This window comes from Rana temporaria, chromosome 5, assembly GCF_905171775.1.
Source record: "Rana temporaria chromosome 5, aRanTem1.1, whole genome shotgun sequence".
Taxonomy (NCBI): domain Eukaryota; kingdom Metazoa; phylum Chordata; class Amphibia; order Anura; family Ranidae; genus Rana; species Rana temporaria.
In genome coordinates, this window is record NC_053493.1 from 31052952 (window position 1) to 31070766 (window position 17815).

The 17815-nt window shown below is 43.9% G+C and overlaps 1 protein-coding gene across 1 annotated transcript in view; it reads left to right on the top strand.

Moving 5' to 3' along the window:
- Window positions 1-17815, top strand: part of LOC120939901 (tissue factor pathway inhibitor 2-like) — a 36409-nt gene that overhangs the window by 13092 nt on the left and 5502 nt on the right. The window contains exons 3-4 of the mRNA XM_040352328.1: window positions 5966-6145; window positions 13142-13315. Of these exons, the coding sequence (XP_040208262.1) occupies window positions 5966-6145; window positions 13142-13315 (354 nt within the window). The remainder of the gene's footprint in view (window positions 1-5965; window positions 6146-13141; window positions 13316-17815) is intronic.

Here is a 17815-nt window from a genome sequence, read left to right on the forward strand (position 1 = left end):
GATTCGATGCCGTCGCCGCCATCTTGCTGCACCCTACCTATGCCTAGGAAGCTACCGCGCATGCGTCAAAGTCATTTCGAGCATGCGCTGGTTTCCACGGCGACAGGTTAGTATACACACTCTCGGGTTTTTTCGGCAGGAAAACTGCATACTCGGCAAGAAAGCTCTGCCAGCAGTTTTCTTGCTGGTGCTTGCTGAGTAAACCAAGCGTGTGTACGAGACTTAACTTTCTCCTTTAGCAAAAATCACATAACCCATACCTTGGCATTTGATGACAAGCATAGGTGTGCGCAGGGGGTGTGCCGGATGTGGCACACCCTAATCACCCCTTGTGGAGCAGATTCCCCCTGCTGATTGTTCCCCAAAGCCTTATAATAGGCCTTTTTAAAAATAAATACAATTTAAATAAAAAGCTATTGACACCATCCACTGCCCTACTAACAAGTCCACTGCTCTACTAACACTGTCCATGTTTTAATACATTTGGGGTGCACACCCTAATGCAATGGGCTGCACACACCTATGTTGACAAGCACATGTCTACTCCTTGTACAGCCAGCTAAAATTACATTTTTCATTCTTAACCACTTCCCGCCCGGTCAATAGTGAATTGACGTCCGGGAAGTGGTTTTGTTATCCTGACTGGACGTCTATAGACGTCCTGCAGGATAACAGCCGCTGCGAGCCCGGATCGGCTTTTCCTCACTTGCGTCTGATAGAGGAGAGCTGATCGGCTGCTCTCCTGACAGGGGGGGTTTGTGCTGATAGTTTATTAGCGCAGCCCCCCCTCGGATCACTGCACAGGACAACCAGCATGCCGCCCAGGACCACCAGGGATGGGCATCCACACTGGACCACCAGGTATGCCCCCTAGACCACCAGGGAATGCCAATCGGTGCCAAGGCAGCTGCCAACTATTCAAACTCCCTGCCAGTGCCACCAGGGATACCCATCAGTGCTGAATATCAGTGCTGCATGTTAGTGCCCATCAGTTCCCATCAGTGCCACCTATTGTGCCCAGCAGTGCCGCCCATAAGTACCCACTATTGCAGCCTTTCAGTGCCCATCAGTGTCGCCTATCAGTGCCCACCAGTGCCACCCATGAGTGCCCATCAGTGCCGCCTATCAATGCCCATCAGTGCCACCCAAAAGCGCCGCCTACCAGTGCCCATCAATGCCACATATCAGTGCCCATCGTCAGTGCCTGTCAGTGCCACCTCATTGGCGCCGCCTCATCGGTGCTGCCTTATAAGTGCCAGTCAGTGCCGCCTTATCAGTGCCCATCAGTGAAGGAGAAAACTTACTTATTTACAACATTTTATAACAGAAAAGAAAAAAAAAACTTTAATTTTTTTCAAAATTTTCGGTCTTTTTTTATTTGTATAGTAAAAAATAAAAACCCCAGAGGCGATCAAATACCACCAAAAGAAAGCTCTATTTGTGGGAAGAAAATGATAAAAATTCTGTTTGGTTGCAGTGTAGCAATTGTCATTTAAACAGCGACATCGCAGGAAGCAGAAAATTGGCCTGGGCAGGAAGGGGCGTAAGTGCCTGGTATTGAAGTGGTCAATGAAGTCTACCATTGCAAATAAGTTGGAATACACCTCCATATAAAGAACAGGCAGGATGTGATCGCTCACGTGAATGCCCGCAGGGAGCGTGCAGATGGAAACCTTATGTCACATCTGGGCTCACTAAGTACCAGCAGAAGCCCCCCCGGCAGTGATGGACAGGGGCTGTCTGGAGAGACTTTACACCAGTACTGTACATGACAGCTTACTGACAAGGTCAGGCTTCCCTGCAATTCTGCAGATTTATGGTCATCGCCCATCCAGCAGTAACAAGGCGCGTTATTTCTTCTGTCTTGCTTCTGTGTTGCTCAGCAATATCATTATAGAATTATTTGCTTTGCTTGCATTATTACAACACATCTCTAAAAAAAGCCTCGTTCACATAGAGAGGCGTTGCGGGCTGGGGTAAACTCCAGAGGCCAAATTCACAAAAGGGATACGACGGCGTATCTCTGTTTCTATCTATGCGACTGATTCATAGAGTCAGTTATGCATAGATAGCCCTAAGATCCGACAGGTGTAATTGTTTTACACTGTCGGATCTTAGGATGCAGTACCGCGGCCGCCGCTGGGGGGAGTTCGCGTCGTAAACCAGCGTCGGGTATGCAAATTAGGAGTTACGGCGATCCACAACGGATTTTCGCGTTCGCTACGTCGCCGCTAGTCTAGTTTCCCCTCGCAAAGTTAGTCGTCGTTTTGGGTGCCCTAACTTTAGTCAGCAAACGTATTGCTGTCTAAAGTATGTCCGTCGTTCCCGCGTCGAAATTTAAAAATCGACGTCGTTTGCGTAACACGTCCGGGAATACGGAAGTACGCTACGCGCGTCGCCGTTCGAAAAAATGACGTCACGGCGCGCAAAGCACGACGGGAATTGCGAAACTGAGCATGCGCAGTAGGTCTGGCGCGGGAGCGCACCTAATTTAAATGGCACACGCCCATTTGAATTGGCCCGCCTTGCGCCGGAGGCTGCCAGCGTAGTTTTCATCGCAAGTGCTTTGTGAATCAGGCACTTGCGATGAAAATTTGCGGCGGTGTAACGTATCTACGAAACGTTACGCCGCCGCTCACCTACGTGAATCTGGCCCTATGTTACCAAAAGTATTGGGACACCTGCCTTTACACGCAGATGAACTTTAATGGCATCCCAGTCTTAGTCCATAGGGTTCAATATTGGGTTGGCCCACCCTTTGCAGCTATAACAGCTTCAACTCTTCTGGGAAGGCTGTCCACAAGGTTTAGGAGTGTCTATGGGAATGTTTGACTATTCTTCCAGAAGCGCATTTGTGAGGTCAGGCACTGATGTTGGATGAGAAGGCTTGACTCATAGTCTCCGCTCTAATTCATCCCAAAGGTGTTCTATTGAGGTCAGGACTCTATGAAGGCCAGTCAAGCTTCTCCACCCCAAACTCGCTCATTCATGTCTTTATGGACCTTGCTTTGTGCACTGGTCCAAATCATTTGGTGGAGGGGGGATTATGGTGTGGGGTTGTTTTTCATTGGTTGTTGGGTTTGGCCCCTTATTTCAAGTGAAGGGAACTCTTAAGGCGTCAGAATACCAAGACATTTTGGACAATTTTATGCTCTCAACTTTGTGTGAACAATTTGGGGATGACCCCTTCCTGTTCCAACATGACTGCACACCAGTGCACAAAGCAAGGTCCATAAAGACATGGATGAGAGAGTTGGGGGTGGAGGAACTTGATTGGCCTGCACAGAGTCCTGACCTCAACCTGATAGAACACCTAGAGCGTGTTGAGGTCAGGTCTTCTCTTCCACATCAGTGCCTGACCTCACAAATGCGCTTCTGAAAGAATGGTGAAACATTCCCCTAGACACTCCTAAACCTTGTGGACGGCCTTCCCAGAAGAGTTGAAGTTTTTATAGCTGAAAAGGATGGGCCAACTCAATCTTGAACCCTACAGACCAAAGCCCCATGCACACTGTTAGCTTTTCTGTAGATTTTTGTCTTCAGATTTACCAAAACCATCTAATATGAGGTCAAACCTTAAGGCCCCGTACACACGACCGAGTTTCTCGGCAGAATTCAGCCAGAAACCCGGTTCAGAGCTGAATTCTGCCGAGAAACCCGGCCGTGTGTACACTTTCGGCCGAGGAAGCCGACGAGGACCTCGGCGAGGAAATAGAGAACATGTTCTCTATTTCCTCGTTGTTCTATGGGAGAATTTGGCCCGCCGAGCTCCTCGGCGGCTCCAGGACTGAACACGCCGAGGAACTCGATGTGTTTGGCACGTCGAGTTCCTCGGCCGTGTGTACAGGGCCTTAGAGTTTCAATTTGTATGCCATCAGGCAGGACCTTGCACTCCATGGTGTTGGTGAATCTAATAGTGTGTATGGGGTCTTAGACTTGGATGCCATTAACCACTTAAGCCCCGGACCTTTAGGCAGCTAAATGCCCAGGCCAGGTTTTGCAATTCGGCACTGCGTCGCTTTAACAGACAATTGCGCGGTCGTGCAACGTGGCTCCCAAACAAAATTGGCGTCCTTTTTTCCTCACAAATAGAGATTTTTTTTGGTGGTATTTGATCACCTCTGCGGTTTTTATTTTTTGCGCTATAAACAAAAATAGAGCGACAATTTTGAAAAAAATGCAATATTTTTTACTTTTTGCTATAATAAATATCCCCCAAAAACATATATATATATAAAAAAAAAAAAATTCCTCAGTTTAGGCCGATACGTATTCTTCTACCTATTTTTGGTAAAAAAAATCGCAATAAGCGTTTATCGATTGGTTTGCGCAAAATTTATAGCGTTTACAAAATAGGGGATAGTTTTATTGCATTTTTATTATTTTTTTTTTTTTTACTACTAATGGCGGCGATCAGCGATTTTTTTCGTGACTGCGACATTATGGCGGACCCTTCGGTCAATTTTGACACATTTTTGGGACCATTGTCATTTTCACAGAAAAAAATGCATTTAAATTGCATTGTTTATTGTGAAAATGACAGTTGCAATTTGGGAGTTAACCACAGGGGGCGCTGTAGGAGTTAGTGTTCACCTAGTGCGTGTTTACAACTGTAGGGGGGTGTGGCTGTAGGACTGACGTCATCGATTGTGTCTCCCTATAAAGGGGATCACTCGATCGATGCAGCGCCATAGTGAAGCACGCGGAAGCCGTGTTTACATACGGCTCTCCCCGTTCTTCAGCTCCGGGGACGATCGCGACAGAGCGGCTATAAACGAATAGCCGCGCCGTCGTCCCGGATTGATCCCCGCGGGGAACCGACCGCCGCATGTAGCGGGGGGGGGGGGGGTTCCGATTGGACCCCCGACCCGCGGAAAGGCAGGGACGTACATGTACGCCCATATGCCTGTACGTGCCATTCTGTGGACGTACATATACATGCGGCGGTCGGCAAGTGGTTAAAGTTCATGTGCGTGTAAAGGCAGGCGTCCCAATACTTTTGACAATATAGTGTAGCTCTGCATTTAGCAGCATAAAAAAAAGCACAGAGTACAGATTTTACATTTTTGCTGTATGTACGGGTACAAATGAATGCAAACGTGTAAATGCACTTCATGCATGTGTGTAAACGCATTTAAACGTGATGGACGTATACGCATTTAAAGTCATTACATGGAATGGATATAAATGTGTCTAAGATACATTCACAGTTGTATTAGTCACTCACTAATTTTTGGAGCTGCACTTGTAATTTTTTAATGATAATTTTTTATTTTCATTTTTATTGGCGCCATTTTCCACATTTCTCTATAAATGTGTCTAAACATGACTTAGGCTGCTGGAGCCCCTGGGATATGATATGCTGTCATTTAACATCAGTTTGGAGATCAACACTAGATGTTACTGACAGCACTTTAAAAATCCCTTGGAATAAAGCTCACTGCAGAATTTGTATTTCTGGTCCTGCTATTCCCCCTGTGGCCGCTGGTCACATATGGTCCCTTTGGCGCAGATAGCCGTCTAGAAAGCGCGGTGACATTTGGATCTATTTTAGGCGATACAGAACGCTTGTACTTCAAAACTGGACAGCCTCCCCCTGAAGAAGCCCGACATACGGGCGAAACATGTTGGGAAATCCATCTTACAGTTCTGCCCTGCTAATACTGTGATATACTGTACTTGCCAACTGTTTTATTCTTAAAAAAAAAAAAATATTTTGTTCTCAAAATAAAAAATAAATGATTTTTAAATAAAATATTTGATATCATTTTTGCACCTAAAAAAATCCCCAAATATCTTCCCCGTTTATGTCTTAGGACCATTTCACGCCAGAACTCAAGTAGACATTCAACTTTATAAAAACCCTCAATCCTAAAAGTCCTCATTTAGACGTCCAGTCCTAGGGTGGTAAAAATGTGTGGTTGAGGCATGCTTTTACAGGTTTCTTGTTTTTTTTTATCCTCAGAAGTCCCCAAGCCTTGTAGGATGGAGGTGGAGCCAGGGCCCTGCCGCGGATATATAAAGCGTTACGCTTACAACTTGTTGACGATGAAGTGTGAGCTGTTCATATATGGTGGTTGCTATGGAAACGATAATAATTACAGAGATGAGGCTTCCTGTCTGGAGGCATGCTCGCCCAAGAGGAGTAAGTAATGTTTTTTATTACATGATGGCAATATACTAACTGTGACCTGCAGGCCCATGTTATAAAACATCGGTCTAGTTCCATAATGAATATTAACCACTTCACCTCTCACATCTGTTCACCCAATATGGACCAAAGCAATTTTTATATTTTGTCATTACTACAGATAACAAGGTAACACACATATTGTATATAACCACTTGCCAACCACCTTCTGCATATATACTGCGTCAAGGCGACTCAGCTGCGCAAAACGACGTAGCTGTAGTACAGCGGGCACACGCCGCTGGAAGCTCTTTTTAGCAGACCCAGCGGACTTGATATCCACCAGCCACCCACGATTGCTGTGAAGAGAGGCAGAACGGGGATCTGCCTAGGTAAACAAGGTGGATCCCTGTTCTAACATTTGGGGGATATTTTTACTGTCCTGGAATTTTACTGTCTTGGTATTTGTAATGTTCTGGCATTTAGTAATAAGACGTGTGGGTTATTTTTACTAAAGAAATGTAGCAGAATACCTTTTGGCCTAAATTTATGAAGAAAGATTCATTGTTTGCAAAATATTATAACAGAAACAAAGAAAAACTTGTGTTTTTTTTTTCCAAAATGTTCAGTATTGTTTTGTTTATATAGAAAAAAAAAAACAGAGATGATCAAATGCCACCAAAAGAAAGCTCTACTTGTGTAAAAAAATATATAAATTTCATACCGCGTAATTGTTAGTTAAAGTAGCGCAGTGCTGATTAGCAAAAAATGGCCTGGTCATGAAGGGAGTATAACTTTCAGGAGTGCAAGTGGTTAAAGAGGAAGCAAACCCTTTTATCCTTTACAGCCAAGGAAGCTGCCACCTTGCCATTTGATGTGCAGTTGCCATGGTGCTACACAAGATCAGTTATGACACCAGCCATTTGATGGCTTGGCAGTTTGGTTATAAATCTACTTTATGTGTGCATTACTGCCTTTGCAAACCTAGAGATTACCTTGTAAATGTAGCAGTGACATCATCACTGTGCTGTACATAGCCTGTGCAGAGAGCAGAGCTGTGGGAGGGGCCTGGCAGATCCCACCCTTTACAGCAGGGATATGCAATTAGCGGACCTCCAGCTGTTGCAAAACTACAAGTCCCTTCATGCCTCTGCCTCTGGGTGTCATGCTTGTGGCTGTCAGAGTCTTGCTATGCCTCATGGGACTTGTAGTTCTGCAACAGCTGGAGGTCCACTAACTGCATATCCCTGCTCTACAGCATTGGTGCTCAACCTGTGACCCTCCAGCTATTGCAGAACTACAGAAGTCCCATGAGGCATTGCAAGGCTGAAGCCTCGTACACACGACCGAGGAACTCGACGGGCGAAACACATCGTTTTCCTCGTCGAGTTCCTTGTTAGGCTGTCGAGGAACTCGACAAGGCAAGTTTCTCCATTCCCGTAGAGGAAAAAGAAGACATGCTCTCTTTTTGGCTCGACGAGATCCTCGACAGTTTCCTCGTCGAAAATGTACACACGACCGGTTTCCTCTGCAAAAAAAAAATCCCAGCAAGTTTCTTGCTGGTTTTTGCCGAGAAACTCGGTCGTGTGTACGAGGCCTGACAGTTAGGCCCCGTACACACGTCCGAGGAACTCGACGGGCAAAACACATCGTTTTGCTCGTCGAGTTCCTTGTGAAGCCGCCGCGGATCTCCGCGAGCCAAGTTTCCTCATTGACTAACGAGGAAATATTTGGCCCAACGAGATCCTCGTCGGTTTCCTCGGCCAAAATTGTACACACCACCAGGTTTCTCGGCAGAATGCGGCTCCGATCGAGTTTCTGGCTGAATTCTGCCGAGAAACTCGGTCGTGTGTACGGGGCCTTACAAGCATGACTCCCAAAGGCTGAGGCATGATGGGACTTGTAGTTCCGTAACAGCTGGAGGGCCAAAGGTTGAGAACCCATGCTCTAAAGTTTACAGGCTGCCTGCAGAAAATTAGAGGAGGGGGCGGAGACCAGACCAGTCACCCTGCCCAAGGAGAGAGAACAGCAGTGGGCGGTCTTTCTTACAGGAAGCTCCTGCACAGAAGGAAAGTCTCACACTGGAGCACAGCACAGATCTGGAGGAAATACACAAAGCTCACCAACATTGAAGGAAGAAAACACATGATGAATGGATTTAGACCTTATTTCCTTATCTCAGAGTTTAGCTTCAAAGGTAGCCTTTGTTATATCCTGTGGATAGGTCACTGATCTCCCTGTCATTACACTGTGTACATGGGGCTGTGTTGAAACACCTTGCCGGTGCTGAGATTTGTCATGCTTAGTCCGCGGCTGAACAAGCATTACTCAGATACCCGTCACTGGGACATTACTAGATGAGTGGAAGATTAGGCTTGTGTGTCATCTCCTACAACCTCCTCAAGATAAGACCGGCACAGGTTAGGCAATAAATACAACGCCCAAGGCTAGGGATAATATTATGCAGTGGCAGTAACAGTAACCAATCAAGTTTGCTCTTCTCTGCTGGCAGTTCAGAAGCACTGACTCTGATTGGTTGCAATGTGTTACTGTCATAATTGCATCTTTTGCAGTCTTCTGAGCAATGTCCATGTTCCATAAACTTTATGTCAGTTGGTGGGAGAGGGGGGGTCAGCAGCCACAAAGGTTTTCTAACTTGATTGTTTAATGTTCAACCCACTATTCCTACGACTGTTGTGTCACGTCTGTAGGCTGTTTGGAGGTGTCTGTAGACATCAGATCACCATTTAACCACTTCCACTTCCTATTCTGGCACTCCTCTCCTACATGCAAAAATCTTATTTTTTTGCTAGAAAATTACTCGGAACCCCCAAACACTATATGTGTTTTTTTTAGGGAATAAAATGGCAGTCATTGCAACTTTTTATCTCGCACGGTATTTGCGCAATCATTTTTCAAACGCCTTTTTTCTGGGAAAAAAACGGTTTAATGAATTAAAAAATAACAAAACAGTAAAGTTAGCCCTTTTTTTTTGTATAATGTGAAAGATGAAGTTACGCCGAGTAAATAGATACCTATCTTTTCACGCTTTAAAATTGCGCACACTCATGGAAGAGCGAGAGCAATAATTCTAGCTCTAGACCTCCTCTGTAACTCAAAACATGTAACCTGTAGATTTTTTTTAAACGTCGCCTATGGAGATTTTAAAGAGTAAAAGTTTGTCAGCATTCCACGAGCGGACGCAATTTTGAAGCGTGACATGTTGGGTATCAATTTACTTGGCGTTTCACAATATAAAAAAAAATTGGGATAACTTTACTGTTGTCTTATTTTTTAATTAAAAAAAGTGTATTCTTTTCCCCAAAAAAGTGCGCTTGTAAGACCGCTGCGCAATTACGGCAAGACAGAAAGTATTGCAACGATCGCCTTTTTATTCTCTAGGGTGTTAGAATAAAAAATATATATAATGTTTGGGGGTTCTAATTAGAGGGAAGGAGATGGCAGTATAAATAGTGAAAGATTACACATTAGAACAGCTGTTTAACTTGTAATGCCAACGGCCACCACCAGATGGCGCCAGGTCACAGAAGGAAGAGCTTAGGACTTCACAAGGCCGCAAAGCTGCGGCCTCAATTACCGGATCCTGTGCCTCTGTGTGCCCCCACACGGCGGGCCTGCGGCGGCCTGTAATTGAGCCCGCGGCTTTGCGGCCTTGTTGGCCGCAAAGCCGTGCCCTCAATTACCGGCCGCCGTGGGCGCTAGGTCACAATTTCTTGTCGTAATTGTAACCTGGCGCCCGGATTTTGTCGACCCCTGCATTAGCCCACCTACTGCTTCCCTGGAAGCCTGTTTTGGGATATATATATATTTATATACTGTATATTTCGATCAGCCATAACATTTTAACAACCCACCATGACCTGTCGAGACATGGACTTCACTAGACCTCTGAAGCTATGCTGTGGTATCCGGGAGCCAGCAGTAGCAGATCCTTTAATTCATGTAGGTTGCAAGGTGGGGCCTCCATGGATCAGACTTGTTTTCCCAGCACATTCCATGCTGCCCGATTGGATTGAGATCTGGAGAATTTGTCAAAGTCAACACCTCAAACTTTTTGGTGTGTTCCTCAAACCATTTTTGACATCCTCAGGCCAAGAAACTTTCTTCCATTGCTCCGTGGTCCAGTTCTGATGCTCACGTGCCCATTAACCTGACCGGTCACAGCCCCATAGAAAATAAGCTGTGATGCTCTGTGTGTTCTGATATCTTTCTATCAGAACCAGCATGAACTTTTTCAGCAATTTGAGCTACAGTAGCCCTTCTATTGGATAGTACTATACAGGCCAGCCTTCACTCCCCATGTACATCAATGAGCCTTGGCCACCCATGATCCTGTTACTGGTTTGCCAGTATTCCTTTCTTGGACCACTTTTGGTTGGTCCTGACCACTGCAGACCGGGAACATCCCACAAGAGCAGTTTTGGCGTTGCTCTGACCCAATAGTCTAGCCAATACAGTTTGTTCATTCTCAAAGTCGCTCAAATCCTTATGCGTGCCCATTTTGTTTCTGCTTTCAACAGATAAACTTCAGGGGCAACATGTTGACTTGCTACGTAATATTTACCACCCACTTTCAGATGCCATTGTAACGAGAGATAATCAAAGTTATTCACTTTACCTGTCAGTGCTTTGGCTGTTCGGTGTATATTCTGTGTATATATACACTTTATTACCAAAAGTATTGGGACACCTGCCTTTACACGCACGTGAACTTTAAAGGCATCCCAGTCTTAGTCCGTAGGGTTCAATATTGAGTTGGCCCACCCTTTGCAGCTATAACAGCTTCAACTCTTCTGGGAAGGCTGTCCACAAGGTTTAGGAGTGTGTCTATGGGAATGTTTGACCATTCTTCCAGAAGAGAATTTGTAAAATGAGTCAGGCACTGATGTGGATCAGAAGGCCTGGATCGCAGTATCCGCAATACGATGTCTTTATGGACCTTGCTTTGTGCACTGGTCCAAATTATGTGGTGGAGGTGGGATTATTATGTGGGGTGGTTTTTCAGGAGTTGGGCTTGGCCCTTTAGTTTCAGTGAAGGGAACTATTAAGGCGTCAGCATACCAAGACATTTTGGACAATTTCATGCTCCCAACTATGTTGGAACAGTTTGGGGATGGCCCCTTCCTGTTCCAACAGCCCTGACCTTAACCTGTAATAAATTAGAGCGGAGACTGTGAGCCAGGCCTTCTTGTCCACATCAGTGCCTGACCTCACAAATGCGCTTCTGAAAGAATGATCAAACCTTCCCATAGACACTCCTAAACCTTGTGGACAGCTTTCCCAGAAGAGTTGAAGCTGTTGTAGCTGCAAAGGGTGGGCCAACTCAATATTGAACCCTACGGACTAAGACTTGGATGGCATTCAATTTACGTGTGCGTGTAAAGGCAGGCGTCCCAATACTTTTGGTAATATAGTAGTATCTCACAAAATTGAGTACACTCCTCACTTTTTTGAAAATATTTTACTATATCTTTTCATGTGACAACACTGAGGAAATGACACGTTGCTACAATGTTGTGTAGTGAGTGTACAGCTTGTATAACAGTGTAAATTTGCTGTCCCCTCAAAATAACTCAACACACAGCCATTAATGTCTAAACCACTGGCAACAAAAGTGAGTACACCCCTATGTGAAAATTTCCAAAATTGGGCACAAAATGTCAATATTTTGTGTGGCCACCATTATTTTCCAGCACTGCCTTAACCCTTTTGGGTTCACCAGAGCTTCACAGATTGCAACTGGAGTCCTCTTCCACTCCTCCATGACGACATCACAGGGCTGGCTGATGTTATAGACCTTGTGCTCCTCCACCTTCCGTTTGAGGAGCCCCACAGATGCTGAATAGGGTTTAGGTCTGGAGACATGCTTGGCCAGTCCATCACCTTTACCCTCAGATTCTTTAGCAAGGCAGTGGTCGTCTTGGAGGTGTGTTTGGGGTCGTTATCATGCTGGAATACTGCCCTGCGACCCAGTCTCTGAAGGGAGGGGATCATGCTCTGCTTCAGTATGTCACAGTACATGTTGGCATTCATGGTTCCCTCAATGATCTGTAGCTCCGCACTCATGCAGCCCCAGACCATGACCCTCCCACCACCATGCTTGACTGTAGGCAACACACACTTGTCTTTGTACTCCTCACCTGGTTGCCGCCACACACACCTGACACCTTCTGTACCAGATAAGTTTATCTTGGTCTCGTCAGACCACAGGACATGGTTCCAGTAATCCCATACCTCCCAACATTTTAAAAATCCACTGCGGGACATTTTTGTTGAGGGGGGGGGGGGGTTGTTGGCTGATCGAAGTTGTTGAGCAGGGTGGTCAGAGTTGTTGAGGGGAGGGGGGGCGGCCAATCGAAGTTGTGGAGCGGGGGGATTTAAGTTGTTGAGCGCGGGGGGGGAACGTTCCAATTTGTTGAGCGGAGGGGGGGGGGGCGACGATCGCGGGGGGTTGCCGTGGATGGATTTGAAGTTCTTGCCACTCACCACTGCACAGCCTGTCAGTTCTCCTTGCATGTCTCCGTCAGAACTTTTTCTTCTCCTTCCTGTGCGGGAAAGTTAACCCCTTTGCGGGACTGCGGGAGGATGCAGTCTGTGCGTGAAGTTCCCGCAGAATCCGGGCGGGTTGGGAGGTATGCGAGTATTGCGTTCCAAGCTGCTTTTTATTTTTAACATCTGCTAGAGGGACTCTTTATTTTAATAATAAAAAAAAATCCTGGCGTTGGGCTTTAAATTGGAGAACAGGTTCTCTTTAATAAAAGTGGTTCATTATATGGAAATGGATGATATAAAGTAACTTGCACAAACATGGAATCCAGATCAGTAAAACAAATCACAAATCATTCAGCAGGATTTCCTAATGCTACAAACCAGACTGTTCCCTGTGATGCAGGAATCTTGTGTCTTGACGGTATCCCTTTAAAATGTTGGTGACATGCTTTGTTTTTCAATGGCCGGCATTATAGAGGATGTCTGGTTTTGTATTTGTAGATGCTCCCAGCTTCTGCTATAGCCCCAAGGATGAGGGATCATGCTCTGCTTCTGTCAACCGCTATTATTTCAACATTGAAAGCAAGTCTTGTGAAGAGTTTCAGTACACAGGTTGTGGAGGAAACTCCAACAACTTTATCAGGCTGGAAGACTGTAATAAAGTGTGCAAGAAAGGTGTGTGTGCGGACTTACTTATTACTGAGTGATCAATGTTCTCAAAGGGACAGGAAAATGTAGAAAATAACTTGGTTTTCCACTAAGCGCTCAAGCGGAACTTTCCCTGTAACCTGATAAAAAATAATGTTATTTAGCAATAAACAAACATTCCACATAAATAATTATGCTCCCAAAATGAGCGTGTGCTATGAATTGTCTCCAGCATTGTTCTTGTTTCTTCTTGCTGGAGGCTGCCATTTTGCTGAAGCCCAGAGCCTCTGAGCAGCAGTAAATCTTTAGGCTGTTGACCTCTACAAATTTGGCGCAGTGCAGAGAAATGGAGAGCAACTGAGCATGTGCAGAGCCAGGTTAGACAGCGTATTACTGGATTTTAAACAGTATAGACATTTATTTTTAATGTTTTACATAGCTATACCTGCAAAAGGTACCAGCCTAAAGTGATCTAGCAGGACCTAATTTTCTGACTAAAGGTCCACTTTAAATATGCTAAAATAAAGGGAACTTATTATGTTTTTCTACATGTTTTCTTTATGTAGAAAAAAATTATTATGTGTGTAATTATCCAAGCAGCAATCTCCAACCCTATTGCTACAGAGATCAATAGCTAAAGGGCAAATTTACACACAAGCAGAAAGACAGAAAGTGTGAAAGGAGAAAACTTCTGCTTTAAAAGAAAGAAAAATAAATATAAATATCTATATATATATTAAAAAAAGAAAAAAATATATATCTATTTATACATATATACAGTGGAACCTCGGATGTCGATTAACACGGTTAACAAGCGTTTTGCAATACGAGCACTGTATTTTTTTAAATCGTAACTCGGTTTGCGAGTGTTGTCTCGCAACACAAGAGCACAATTAAGGGCCAAAGTGGTGTGCAGTACCGCGTTTGGCCTAAGGTGGGGGGGCGCCGCAGCCAGGCAGAGCCGAATGTCGCATATCAGTTTGGAAATGCACGGAAAGGCCCGAGGACAGCACGACTGACCTTGCCTTAGCAAATCCCGGGAAGGAAGTCTTTCCGAGGTTTGCCGAGGTGTCCTCGGGCCTTTTCGGCTGTTTGCGAGGCTCTCCAGCACCCGCCTCTGGCCGCATGTGGTATTGCATGCCATTGAGGTCAATGCGGAACAAATTATTTTTGTTTCCATTGACTTTAATTAGGAAACTCGCTTTGATATGCGAGTACTTTGGATTACGAGCATTCTCCTGGAATGAATTATGCTCGTAATCCAAGGTTCCACTGTATATACATCTATCTATCTACATAGATATACATATATATCTATATCGATTATATATATATATATATATATATATATATAGATATATAGATATATAGATATATATATATATATATAGATATATATCTATAGATATATATATCTATATATATATATATATCTATATATATCTATAGATATATATATATATTATTTTCTTTTTTCCCCCAGAGCAGTGTAGCTGTTTGCATTGACTCCCTTTATCCAATAAGTGATGACATAAGCGCTCTGGTGTTAATTTAGTAAAGGCAAGTAGACTGTGCACTAATTCAGGTAAAGATTCACTTTTCAAAGAATACCCAATCACATGCAAGGAAAATAAAAAAAACAGCATTTTTGCGTGCACATGATTGGATGATGGAAGTCAGCAGAGCTTCTGCTCATTTACTAAGCTCTGTAGCAACTGATTTTGCAGAGTGCAATTCTTTTCTATTCTATTCTATTCTATTTGCCTTTAGAAAATCAACCCCTCTGACTCTGAATGTGAAAGGTAAAATAGAGCGCCACAAGCTTGGTCAAAACTAAAATAAAAAATATAAATATGCAAATTTTTTGTTTTATTTCATAACTATGTATATGCAAAAAATATGTACAAAACTACAGTACTACATATTACCTTTAACGCAGCTGATTTGGGGGGGGTTCTGAGCCATATACTCCTGCCATACAGGAACGTAAAAAAAAGAATTGTTTCAAGGATTAATGCTTGGTGATAGTTGAGTAAGTTTAGTATATAAAAATTAACAGCGCTCCAAAAAAAGAAAATTTTAATGTTGTAAGCTTAAAAATCAGGACACGTCAAAATAAAATGCAAAAAATAAATGATTAAATAAATTAATACTTTAAACCCAACATTTTTCCTATCCGGATTTATTATTTCCTTCTGTATCGACCTGACAAAACTTTCCTGGTGTCTGGTTAAACCAAGTTATTTTTTCCTATTCCCTGTGCTTTTAAGGCCTCATGCTCACAGGATGTTTTAGAAAAGCCTTTGATCCTGACAGCCATGTTTTGGAAGAAATAAAAACGCCCGACGCTTGTAAAAGTGTGTAATGCGTTAAGGAGAATTTATAGGGTGTCAATTAATTTCATTGGCCAAAATAATTATTTATTCTGGCCATTAAAATGAATTAATGTTCAAGTGCTAAACACATCTGGGGGTTATTTACGAAAGGCAAATCCATTGTGCACTACAAGTGCAAACTACAAAAGAGCAAAGTCCCCTTTAAATTGCACTGAAAAGTGCACTTGGAAGTGCAGTCGCTGTAGATCTGAGGGGTAGATCTAAAATGAGGGGAAGCTCTGATGATTTTATTATCCAATCATGTGCAAGCTAAAATGCTGTTTTTTATTCTCCTTGCATGTCCCCCTCGGATCTACAGCGACTGCACTTCCAAGTGCAATTTCAGTGCAATTTCAAGTGCACTTTGCACTTGTAGGGTCAGATTCACAAAGAGATACGACGGTGTATTTCCTGATACGCCGTCGTATCTCTGAGTTCTGCCGGTCGTATCTATGCGACTGATTCAGAGAATCAGTTACGCATAGATATCCCTAAGATCCGACAGGTGTAACTGTGTTACACCGTCGGATCTTAGGCTGCAATTCCAGGCCGGCCGCTAGGTGGCGCTTCCCTATCTTTTGCGCGACGATTATGCAAATGAGGAGTTACGCCGATTCCGAAACGACCGCCCGGCGCTTTTTTTTTACGACGTTTGCGTTCGGCTTTTTCCGGCGTATAGTTACCCCTGCTTCTATGAGGCGCAGCCAATGTTAAGTATGGCCGTCGTTCCCGCGTTGAATTTTGAAATTTTACGTCATTTGCGTAAGTCGATTCACAAAAGCGATGGATGCAAGTTATGCTCACGCCAAAACCAATGACGTCCTAGCGACGTCATTGGGAGCAATGCACGCCGGGAAAATTTGCGGATGGCGCATGCGCAGTTAAATCGGCGCGGGGACGCGCCTGATTTGAATAGTACACTCCCCCTAGTCGCGGAATTTGAATTCCGCCGGGGGATTTACGATACGCCGCCGCAAGTTTTGAGGTAAGTGCTTTGTGAATTACCCACTTGCCTCAAAAACTTGCGGTGGTGGATCTTAAATCACATAGGTTACGCGGATCTAAAGATCCGCTAACCTATGTGAATCTGGCCCTACAAGTGTAAAGTGCACTTGAAATGGCACTGAAAGTGCACTTGGAAGTGCAGTCGCTGTAAATCTGAGAGGTAGATCTGAAACGAGGGGAAGATCTGCTGATTTTATTATCCAATCATGTGCAAGCTAAAATGCTGTTTTTTATTTTCCTTGCATGTCCCCCAGCGACTGCACTTCCAAGTGCACTTTTAGTGCAATTTTAAGTGCACTTTGCACTTGTAGTTTGCACTTGTATTGCAAAGTGGATGTGCCTTTAGTAAATAACCCCCCTAGTGTTAACACGCAAGAGCATTTACTTCAGGGGCTAGTAAATGAGCAACAAGCTATGCTGACTTCCATTATCCAATCATGTGAAGCAAAAATGCTGTTTTTTTATTTTCCTTGCACGTGATTGGTTACTCATTGCAAAGTGAATTTTCACCTCATTTCCTAAGCTCTGGAACACCTGCACTTGCACTGCACAGTCTATTTACCGTTAGATAATCAACCCCTATGTGTACATGGACACATAAGGGTTGATTTACTAAAAGCAAATAGACTGTGCACTTTGCAAAGAGCAGTTGCACCAGAGCTTAGTAAATGAGCAGAAGCTCTGCTGACCGCTATCATCCAATCATGTGCAAGCAAAGATGCTTTTTTTTATTGTTTTATTTTTTTTCTTGCACGTGATTGGGTACTTTTTGAAAAGTGAAGCTTTGCCTCGTTTACCAAGCTCTGGAGCAATTGCAACTCGCAAAGTGCACAGTATTCTTGCCTTTAGTAAATCAACCCCACAGCCTAACATGCAGGGGAGTTTAGAGGCAGGGAAAAAAAACTTTTGACACCCCTAGCAGCAGCTACAAAAACATCCAGTGTGAATGAGGCCCAATAATTACTGTGCTGCTGTATTTACTTTTTTTTTTTTTTTTGCATGCATGCAGAAAAATTCCTTTAATCAATTTTATTTATAAAATGTATTGATCATTTTTATCATTATATCCAATTATTGTTCTTTCTGTCTCTAATTGTTGCTTCTTTCTCTTTTCACATCATGTCTGCCGCTGACTGCATTTATGTTT